Source organism: Anopheles funestus, chromosome 3RL (assembly GCF_943734845.2).
Source record: "Anopheles funestus chromosome 3RL, idAnoFuneDA-416_04, whole genome shotgun sequence".
In the NCBI taxonomy this organism is placed as follows: Eukaryota; Metazoa; Arthropoda; class Insecta; order Diptera; family Culicidae; genus Anopheles; species Anopheles funestus.
The window spans coordinates 43,731,450-43,743,453 of record NC_064599.1 but is presented as its reverse complement, the minus strand read 5'-3'; the positions used below and the strand labels follow the sequence as shown (position 1 = coordinate 43,743,453).

Below are 12,004 nucleotides of genomic sequence, written 5' to 3'. Positions count from 1 at the left end.
GATGTAGTTTTGAAAGTTATCCTCTTTATGTCACTGCCGCACGGTGGCCATAATTTATTGTTTCACAAACAAGAACACCGCCGACAATATTGGAACGGAATAGTACTTGACTTTTTACTTCATCGTGTGCGAGGTGCGTCATCCTCGTGTGTATGAAGATAAAAATTTTCGTTTCGCGCTGAGTTATTATCGAAAGCGAATACTAGTCCGGGAGAAAGAGCACATCAACATAATTTAAACGTAACAATTCAATCCATTTAATCCCTCTTGAGTCGATCTATAAGTCTGCCGCCTCATTTTTCATGTGCGTGACCTCTAATATAAATAAACCTTCTGGTTCACTGTGGTTCACATCCAACACGCAACAACACAAGTCCGAATTGGAGGGAAAACCAGATGGCTTTTTTCGGTTTCGATTAGACGGAATCAATCGCAGCGCAATTAGTCCGCCTCTGTGTATGAGGGCAGTCCCGTTCTGCTAAACGGGCGCTGCTTTGAATAATCATCACGAGCGTCAGTGCCTTACTGCCTATAAACTAACTAGCAGACATATTATTTGGTTGATGGAAATCGATCAGTTTAGTCGAACTTGATGGAGGATCGAAATTAACTTCTTGATAAGAAATAGAGCACTGTTCGGCGGAATAACAACCACTGTGACACACTTACCTGCACGGAAGATTTCACCGCAACCATCGCAGCGAGACGCAAACTGGGCATCGTAACAGTTGCCACAGTAGATCTTGTCCGCCTTCGAGCCAAACTGTTTGTCTACCAGCGAGATGCGACATTTGTTGCACAGGAAACAGGCCTCGTGCCAGTGCTTATCCTTGTACGAGAGATCCTGCGGGTGATAACAACGGGAAGAAAATTACAATGAAGGTCAATCCAAGTTGTGGAGGTGGAAGGAAGGAAGCATTCGTGTTCTACCTTCGAGTCGATGCCGATGGTCTTGTTGCATTCCTCACACACGTTGGCGAACACGTTCTCGTAGCATTTGATGCAGTACGGATGCTCGTCCCGCAGCACGTACCGTTGGCCGGTTAGGCTTTCGTCACACTGCCAGCAGCAGAAGTGACCTGAATGCCAGTCCTTCGACATAGCTTTGGTGTACTCGCCACTGAAAATAAGCTTTAAGTAAAATTTTGATTTTTGTTAGAACGTTTTAGGTAGGATGATCAAAACAAATTATTCTGTAAGACCATGGGGTTGTAAATAATATTAACTAATAGTAAAATTAAACTTGCAATATTTTCAAAATTTTCGTTTCTTATTCGTTAATATGTGTTTGTTTATTCTAAATAAAAATAAAAGTTAAACCTACTCAAAGTTGTAATCGTTTCAATTTATCGTAATAATCTTACATAATACACGTTCACTTATAGATTAGGTCAATGTCACATAATAAAAAAGAGCAAAAACAAAATATCTTCAGTAAAACCATGTAATACCTTTCAATTAGAGCAGGGATAACGAAAAGGCTAGAATGGTGTATATCGGTGCGTTGTTACGGTCACTGGAATCATCATTAATCACAATCGCCCACGATCAAACATTCCAAATTTAACCCCGCAAAAAAACTACTGTTCCATCCCCTTTTCCACGCACGAATCGGCCTAAAAGCAGCATAACATTTTCACTGCTTGGTTCGCGGGCAGAGTTTTGTTTTGAATCACCCAGAGACTCAGCGAATCGTGTTACACGTTTCCACTCGTCCACCCACAAGCGAGATGCAGTTCTATGGCCTTTGCCGTCATCTTACGAGGTCCCACACCCCGTTGTGGGAAGAATAACTAAAAATAGCGGCCCCGATATTATAGTGGGGCCGGTCGGTTGGTGCGCAACCGAAATTCGGTCATGTGTGCGGGCCGAGTGCAAAACCGCCAATATCTCGTGCGGGATGAACATTTTCCATTTCCTTTTTTATTTCCTATCGCTCGTACGGCGAATTTCTTACAAAGCAAACATTACGATACACGCTACTACGGAAGAAAGTTTTGGACAGCAGCAGTGCTTCGATATGGCGCATTTCGGACAGATGCACAAAGGCTCTATACGTTTCGTTTTGTCTCTTATTCCTCTCCGTCGGCATATATTGTAACAACATGCATAAACTTTGTCTAAAATGTATCATCAGCAAACTTTACGCTGGATGGAATTCACACTTTGATATTGTTTATTTTTAGCAAACGTTGGCAAATTGTCTTTCTGCCGTCTGGTAAGTCACGAATGCAAATTATTCGCACCTCGTCTGGATGTCATAGTGCGGTAGATGAAATGAATTTAATTTCCATTTCAATTCCATTAGCACGAACGGACGTTTTTTTTAAAAATACATAAACACATCGACCCGGTGTGAAATGTGGATCGTTTCGTTGGATCACTTAACGTCTACAACATCCACCAGCACAGATCAAGCTGCCAAGCGTATTTTCACGCTGCCTTTTTATTTTGCCAAAAAGGCAAAGGGAATGCAAAGGATGATGTGAAACATAAGTGAAACATTTGGCATGTATAATATGCTTCCAATTTGGTATGTTTAATACTTTTGCCATGAAACGTATCAACTGGCCCCGTATTCGTACGTATAAATTATTCGTTACAATTAATATTTGAACGTTCTTAAAAGTTTGTAAAATTATTTTCGTAAATCGCGACATTTAAAAATTAGTTAATTTTTTTTAATGAAAAAAAAAACAAATTGCAATAAATTTGAGATCAAAAAATCTATAATATTACGCTTCCTTTATAGACCTTTATGTATGCAATTACGAGACAAGAAACAAACGATCGAACAGGAAGCAAAAAAGATTACCTCTAGAGGTTAACATTCATATATCGCCCTCAATTTATTCGTTTGTCCATCAACCTTGTACGATGGGGCGCTGGAGTAAAATAATATTTTATCTTTCGAATGCATCTTCGGCATGGCGGATAGGACCGCGAGTGAAAAGCCATGTTCGCGAGTGTAATCGCTATCTGATGAGGTCAAGATATTGGACGGTATTCCAAGTGTATCGACAACGATCGTGCTCAAACTCATAACTCATGTCAGTATGCGTACTTTACGAGCCTGACCTGACGCGCCTAATTTAGTCATTAACGTCCGAATGCTCCGGACGGGCAAAATAAAACACGGGTGCGAGAATCATGCCAACCACATCATACACCCAGTCATTGGTTTAAAGCTATCGATTACATTACACACTTCGGTAATCCGATTAACCTCTCACGCTTTTGCTCGCTTTATAAGGGAGTCACCCAGGATGGAGGGATGGCATACAGTTCCAATCTTACACAACACAAAGCAACGCGATCCCTTAGTCGCAAGGACGATCGTGATGATGATGAGCCTGATTTCCAGCCGTGCCGACCACCGATAGACCCAATACCATTCCCTTGTCGGCGCTCTTTTTCGTTACCCCTGCTTGTCCTCCAGCGCATTCTGGTTCTGGTTGACGAACTCCGACTGCTCCATCTCGGTGATGGTCACCTCGCCGGTCTGATCAGACGACTCGCGGCGCTTGGTGGTGGTGGTCTTTTTCACTTTACGCGTCTTCTTCACCTCGACCGTCTGCGTACGCATTACATCAACGTCGGCCATTGTAATCGGTTTCTATTTATCGGCCCGATAGAATGTTCGGAAGTTACAGCAAATCCCTAAAACAATTGTTGCTCCGCAAACAAAACAGTCAGCGCACACTAGAACCAGGGAACACAATCACGTGTAAATGTCACTTTCTCAGGCTTAAAACCAGTATCGAATGAACAGATTTGGTTGAACTTTTTTTGCGTTTTATATGGGGAGGAAAAACAAAACACTCGGTAGGAAAAAAAGGGCAGTAAGCACTTGTTCTCCACGAGAAGAACCTTTCGTTACTATGTTTAAGCTAAGCTGGTCGCGAACTGTGTGAACCGTGCGTGTTCTGCTCACGCCAGACTGCCTTCGTCGGGGTGCAAACGGGTTCCCTTCCGCAGCAACACACCCTCATCGCAATCCTCCTCTCAGACTTAACGGAAAACGGACCCCACACTTTCCTTCTTCAATGCGAAGTTCGCCGTTAGGGACAGTATCGAACAGCGAGCAGAGTGAGTACGCCTGCTAATTTTCAATACATTTTTTCCGTTTGAATTTTGCGCACGTTTTACTGGGCTAAGGTAAAAGAACGGTGATCCTTTTTACACCCGGTTCGGATCGACATTTTCTGGCCGTTAGTGAGTACATCAGCGGAAAAATTTACTTCCCCGTTCTTCACCCGTTAAAAGGCACCGTAACGGAGACGATGCCATGTATTGGTGGCGTTTGGGTTGCGCAAGAGTTTGCGCAGATGCGTGTACGATCGTTGCGATCTTTAGGACGTGCCATACAGCAACGCTATTAGGACCATTTGCCCGGAGTTCCAGCGTGTTAGAGCGCGAGCAAGAATGGGAGCGACTATGGCGAAGAGTAGCGCAATGTTCGTGTAGGATTTAGTTTGACTCTGATTAAATTCGTTCGCTACAACATTACTAAGCCGTTTAATATATAGCAGAACCAGGCAAAAATGTTATGATGGAAGAATCTTTAGAAAATATATATATATATATATCTATATATATAAAATTCTCGTGTCGCGGTGTTAGTGTGCAAACTCCTCCGAAACGGCAGAACCGATTTGTATGAAATTTTCGCTAAACGTTCGTTAGGTATGAGAATAGGTTTAGCGCTATAGTTTGTTTCGCTAGGTGGCCTCTGGCCATTATTATGAGTTCTTTTCTGTTTTTTCTACGGGAGTTATCAAGTAGGCATAGCCATTTTTTCAACACAAATAATGTTGAACGCTACTGAGACAAAAAAGTTCTAACGAATAAATCAATCAAAGTAGGTACACATGACGATTTATTAGTGCAATTTTATTCATTAAAGCGTAAAGTGAGTGATAAATAAGTATAAAGCAAGTGTGTGAATAATTAAAAAATGCTATTTAGTGAATTGCGGCTCGGTGGTACATGTGGAATCGGCACCTTACACGGAAGTATCTGAGTCAAATCCCAATCGTCATGGAAAGCCAGAAATGCCCCCTGAAGTAGCAGATGAAAATCAGCCACAAAAAAAGAAGAAAAATTGCTTTGACTGGGAATATCATTTGGATTAAGAATGGCAATAATTTGAGAAATTTCAATTAATTAACGATATTCTCTAATCGCCACTCTAATAATGCCACACGAATCAAGATTGAACACTCAAAATGTTTGCTTTAATTACAAAACGCATGTTTAAGGGCAAAGCTAGGTTTGCCGGGTAAGCTAGTATATATATATATATATATATATATATATATATATATATATATATATACTAGCTTACCCGGCAAACCTAGTTTTGCCCTTAACACGTTGACTGCCACATTACCCATTTCGTGGGTGATACAAACACTTCCCACATCACCCAATTTCTGGGTGATGACAAATGCACTCAACGTACCGCGTACGAAGTACACTAATATCATTCCGTGTTTGCAAAATATTCTGATAAATACGGTAGGTAAAAATTAGTTGCACCCTGATAACCATGTCGAAGACTTGTGAATAATGTAACATTATTCAACGTTTTTAAGGCGTATTTGTTTGTTACGGCTACCAAAATTTCAAAGATATTTTTTTTTTTTTTTTTTTTTTTTGCTCGGTTAGAACGGCCTGGCCGTATCAAGACTTATTTTACCACGTAGCAGGATAGTCAGTCCATGCTACGGGGGGACGGTCCGGATGGGATTTGAACCCGGTCCCTGCCGTGTGGACGGGCGCCGTTTTTCACATGCACCACCGGGCCGCCCCATTTCAAAGATATCCTCGTAGATTAATTATCAAAGCTATAAAGTGTTTCGGAGTCATATGTAAAAGCGGCTTAGCAAAGCAGATTTCTTCCACAAAAACATTTTTTTTGTTGACCGATAAATTCACTTCATGCAGTTGGGGTTGGATTATTGAGGTGAGCTTTCGGGTTTTCTCTCTTTGTCTAAGTCATATTATCTAAAAATATCTGGAGAGCAAATTCATCACATACACTATCATTAACATCGTAATTATCAGACTCAGAATCAGAAGACAGAAGAAGTTTTCAAGAAATTAGCTAAACAAACGACATCATAAAACCGGTTCAAAGAGCGATTTGGTTGCCAGTCAAAGTGTTAAACATGCGTTTTATAATTAAAGTTTTCTAGCAAACAGTTTAAGAGTTCAATTTTGATTCGTGTGGCATTATTAGAGTGGCGATTAGAGAAAATCGTTGATCAATAGAAAATTCTTAAATTATTGTCATTCTTAATCCAAATGATATTCCCAATGAAAGCAATTTTTCTTCTTTTGTGGCTCTTCTTCTTCTTTCCTGCTACTTCAGAAGGTATTTCTGGCTTTCCTTGACGATTGGGATTTAATACCAGGTCCTTCCGTGTAAGGTGTCGATTCCACATGTACCACCGAGCCGCAAATCACTAAACAGCAGTTTTTTTTTAATTATTCACACACTTGCTTTTTACTGACTTAACACTCACACATACACTTTAATTAATAAAATTACACAAATAAATCGTCATGTGTATCTACTCTGATTGATTTGTTCGTTAGAAACTTTTAGTCTTAGTAGCATTTAACATTATTTGTGTTGCAAAAAAGGCTATGCCTACTTGATAACTCCCGTAGGAAAAACAGAAAAGAACTCATAATAATGGCCAGAGGCCACCTAGCGAAACGAACTATAGCGCTAAACCTATTCTCATACCTAACGAACGTTTAGCGAAAATTTCATACAAATCGGTTCTGCCGTTTCGGAGGAGTTTGCACACTAACACCGCGACACGAGAATTTTATATATATAGATATATCTATAAACGTTGATAGTATTAGGTATCGATACTCTTGTACTATAGTATGTTTGGTGTAGAGCCACATTGATTAAAAAAAGTTTTGCATTTACATTAAAGCTATCCAAAATATATCGACTCCATAGCTGAGATAGCTAAGAACTGGCAGTGAAGATATGTTAAATTTTCCGGATATCCTACCATGCCAGTAAAAATGGAAAACATAACAACGTGAGTCAGAACATATCAACAACACTACATTATTTAATCGATTGCCGTTCCCAATGTTGCGTGCGTGGAAAAACGCAGTAGAATCAACTTTGATCACGCGAGCAAACGAACGCACGAACGGGAGCCAAAACAAAACCGGATCCCGGGTCACACTTCACACGGATTTCCCCTCAACGGAGAACAGCAAAACATACGCCCGTTGCGTTATTTTTAGGTGCCAAAACATACGAGTACGGGCAACGCTATGGCTCTGTTCGGAACGTGGCACGCGCCGTTTAACGGATTTACGCCCGTTACTTTCAAAATTATGATGCTGCTGCGCATCGAACGTTCTGACCGAGCGGGTCACAGCAGATTCTCGCATTCGCTCTCATTTTCTCGATGTTTTTAATGAATGAAAATTCACCTCATATCTCGCTTCCGCACTCTAGCATCATTTCTTTCTAGCACTCTTAGTCGTGGACATGTCGTTAGTCGACGGCGAGTGGTGCGAACTTTCCAACTGACAAGCGAGAAGGAAGAGGTTTTCGTCAGCCGGTGGCAATAATTTCGTGACTGCACACGACCCGAACAAAACTCTTTACCCGGTTGCGGAGTACCCATTGCCTTAACCCCAGGTTTCAGCTGTGTTTTCTTGCGTTTTACAGCAGGAGAGATGAAACTTGTTTTTTTTCCCTATCGTACCGTGTGCTCGGGTGTGGCTACTGGGACAATGATTTTGGGGGCCGTCGAGCGACAAGAGGTCAAAGAAACAATTGGCCCTAGTGCTGATGTAGGGAAAGCAGAGAAAAGAGAGAGAAAAAAAATCTCAACAACAAAACTGTGAACTGATTTTTCCTTCAACACGCTGTGCGCGCACGCCTGATCATATATGTATGTGTGTTCCATTTTCCTTTTTGACCGCCCTCATCATTTCGAGTCCGCTTCAAGGGGGTGTAACAGGACTGGGTGGGAGACTTGGTATTTAAAACGTTACGTTTGTCGGGGTATGTTGCTTTGTAAATAAAAAGTATCCGGCATAATTAGACGTCCGGCATGAGCGTTTGCGGACCGTTGCAGAAGGCATATAGAAAAAAAAACGAAACAAGTTTAATGACCGCTTATCATGTGGTGTTTGTAAAGGATGTTTGACAGCATCGGGTATTAGGCGGCATAAATCGCAGTTTGGGACCTTTGATGTGGTTTTGCACCGAATGAAAAAGAGTGAATGTCAGAAGTAATTTTTCAATTATAATCGCCCAAATATTTTTGGGGATAAAGAAAATGATAATACATTAGAGAAAATATGATATGATCTCAATCAATGATTCAAAAACGTATTTAAAGAATAGAAAGTAGTAAGTCATTTAAGTGAAGATAGCAAACACAAACACATATAGTGTACCTTCACCAAAACATGGAATGTACGACGGTAGGACATTTAGCAAAATCCGCAGAACAGAGTTAAGGTCAAAAAGTGGCCCCCAGCCTTACGATGTCGCCCACCTGTTCGCGCGTGTCTGGTGCCCTTGGAGTGTCGCTGTTGGATTGCCACCTCGGACAGTAACGACGACAAACGTACTAGAATGAGCAGGTACGGTGGAGTACCCCCCCCCCCCCTTCTGCACTTGCTTGCAAGCATTCCTCAGTGGTCCGTTGCGACCCTTCCGGGCGCAACGCAAATATGTAAAAGCAACTTGCTTGTAACGTGTCGACATGTCTTACCATTTTTCAATAATTAGAGATACGCGCCCAAAACGGGAGGTGAAAACATTGCCGATAGCGAGAAGCAACAGCATTTGCGGTAATGTGTGGGATTGGAGAACGAGGAGACAAAAAAACAAGAACCTGTGTAATGAAACACCCCGTAGGCTGATGTTTCTGATGGGTGCCGGCTGCCGGGAGCGTGATTTGGCATCATTTTTCAAGTGCAATCGCAGGCCGTCATCATCCGGCGTTGTCGATGGTTGTCATCTGCACAAATTCTTTTGCCCGGTGTAACGCAAAACATCTAGCTGGTGGTTTATGTTAAAACCACGAATATTTATACACGGAGTTCTTACGAATGGACAGTTTGTTACCGAAGTTCAAGATGTTTAGATTTCAAAACGTATTACATAGATTTCTTTATTTTACGATTTAGTTTAGAGGACGTTTTTTTGAGAGCTTTTTCGTATCACTAAAAAAAATACTCTCAAACTATTACAGAAAATTTGACATTTTTGTTTATTTCCTTTTTCCTGAATTGGTTCTTTGTGTATGTTTTGTCGAAGGTATCAAGTAGATTGCCGCAATGAAGCTTAACAGAAGTTCGATGCCATATCTTGCACAACCGATCACATCGAAACAAAACTATTTTGTAGCCAGGTCTTTAAGCAAGCTATAAAGGTTTTATAAAAGGTTTCTATTATTCTTGCAAAGTTTATACTTTAAGTTACTGAACTTAGAGTGATGCAGATTTACCAAACAGGAGTTACTGTTCATAGTCCTTTGTTTCGACACTCCAATCCAATTCGTTCATTATTTTTTAAGCTGAGTTGAGCTCAGAATAAATTTGGGGTTTTCGGAGATCTTCACCACTACCTACTACTTCAAACTATCAACTCAAAGTTTGCGATTTCAGCACTGTATAGAAAGTGAAAATTGGAAACTGTTGAAAAATATAATAGAATAGAGTTTATAGAGTAGAGTAATTCAAGACATGATAATACGGTTGGTCTTGGTACAAAAGGCCACAGGATTCAATTGTCCTCGTGTATGCACAGTGTATCACTTCTGGTCTAAGCTAGCTAGCCATGGACCACGTCTTCATAAGTCATAAAGCTCGTGAGTTATGCTCCCCACAAATATGCTTCCATACACATAAGGGGTCGGTTGACGGTTCGCATTATCTTCCTCGGATAAGAAGGCCTAAATAAGATTTTCTTTGTTTTTTCCACCACAACCTCGGGGTTCACTTTTCTGCCTTCCTGCTTACAGGAAAACGATCCTATTGGAATTAATTGGGAAGAAATTGGCGCCACTGTATATGCTTACTTTGGGAGAAAATATAAGCTTGCATTACAACTAACATTTCTGAACGTAATTCGATACACACCAAAATCCCAAACACCTACAAAAAAGCAACATATTTCATTTATTCCAATTTGACAGCATCACGAAAGATCACTCATTTCAAAACAGATTGATGTCTCTGCGGTAGTAAAACAGTTTAAACTTACTTGAAAAATCAATTAAACCAAATCACTTTACTTTACGATCAGTAAGGATGCGTTTGGTTGATCAAGCACACCACCTTCATGATACGATTAGCATTAAACGCAGCATCTATTCGGTTTTACGTCATAGAACGCTTACCATTCATTGTGTTTTGCACGGCGTTATCTGCGTCAAAAATTTAACAATGAGTTGCCCGAACCAAAAATACATTTTGAGCAATACAAAAAAACAAAACCTAACAAATACAAAATAGCCAACAATCGTCACCATTATATCGGTTGCTTGTGTTCGCGATTGATATCAATTCTCCGCATAGCCTTACAAAAAAAAAAGGAAGAACGGATAAAAACTTCCTCCTCCACAGCGTAAGATAACGTCATGGCACGCAAAACTTCGACAACTCGAATGGAATTGTTCTGTTTTTCCTCCACCCGATTTTTTAAAGGCTACCCCAAAGAAAAAAAGACGTTTGGTGGAGGCGCATGGTGCTAACTGTTGTCAGTGGGGTTGTTTTTACTAACCACCGTTAACGGTTAAGGTCACTTTTGCGCTCGTTACACATCAAAACGACTTCACACGTCGTTGGGAGAAATGGTAGAAAACAAGAGTTTGTAACACGAAAACAGTAACAAGCGTCGTGTATCTATCTATCGGGAGGACGGAAAAAGAAACACGTATTTGCGCCCCCGTCTGATTCATGGTGTTTCGAAGGGAATTGATAATTTTTCACACGTCACCCATCATCGGTGACGAGAAAAAAAACATAAAAAAGGAATCGGACACATCGATATGTTTACTTAGAACAGCGCTTTGATTCATGTTAGAAAGTGAGATGATCAATTGATTGAAATTATTGAATCATATATAATAAAAATCAAATGTGTACAAAAAAACTTTACATAGCTATTTTGTACAGCAACCAACCATTGAAATTCGGAAAATAATTACGACATTGACGACTTAACGGAAGCATTCCACCATCCGAAACACGCTCAACACTGATCCTCGTAATCATGCTTAATTACCGAGCGTCTGTTTTCTTTGTTTAACTACCATTTCCGAAATTTGTCATACGCTCAAAAGTGTGAAAAATGTTAATCCCGAAGGACGGATAATTTATTGAAGGCAAACGATCAACACTATGCTAAAGCTACAAGTTATCCTCATCGCGGGTGGATAAATAAATAATCTGCTACACCGGGCTCATAAACCGAATGGCATAAATATTATCCCATCCGTTCTGGCGGTTCGATTTTCATTCAGACGACGAATTATCACTTGTTTTGTGTGGCGGAAGTGAGGCCGACTTTATCTGCTCTACGATCCATCGGTTGGTTTCGTGGCCAGCCGCTAGCGGATGAGGGTTTTTAAGCCAAATAAAAATAAACGCCACTAGTAGAAACTGAGCAAAATAAAACGACTACAAAACCATTCGGTGGCGCGCAAATCGAATCGAAGTAAAAAGACGAGTTTTTTTTACGATGTTGCGTTACAGACTTTCATCAAGTTTTTTTACGTACCCCAGACGATCAGCAGTCACGGGGTTTGATGCGTTTTTACGAGCAACCATAAATCAATGGACACTTGTGGTTTTGTGTGTGCTGCTTGCGGAGGGGATAGAAAAAGACGCCTCTTTAAAGATGATAAAAATTGAAGTCGCAACAAATCCTCTAAACACGCAACACGGTAAGAGAGGGTTTATAAAAAATAGATATTATTTTTCGACTTGTTTGTAA

The 12,004-nt window shown here is 40.6% G+C and overlaps 1 protein-coding gene across 6 annotated transcripts in view; it reads right to left on the bottom strand.

The window, feature by feature from the left end:
- Positions 1 to 12,004, bottom strand: part of LOC125769586 (four and a half LIM domains protein 2) — a 93,684-nt gene that overhangs the window by 14,593 nt on the left and 67,087 nt on the right. For 5 of the 6 annotated variants that reach the window (XM_049438322.1, XM_049438321.1, XM_049438323.1 and 2 more), the window contains 2 exons: positions 931 to 1,131; positions 670 to 844 (listed from right to left, as the gene is read on the bottom strand). In XM_049438322.1, the coding sequence (XP_049294279.1) occupies positions 670 to 844; positions 931 to 1,131 (376 nt within the window). Of the gene's footprint in view, positions 1 to 669; positions 845 to 930; positions 1,132 to 3,422; positions 3,930 to 12,004 lie in introns of those variants that run through there. The other variant, XM_049438324.1, reaches the window with a different exon arrangement.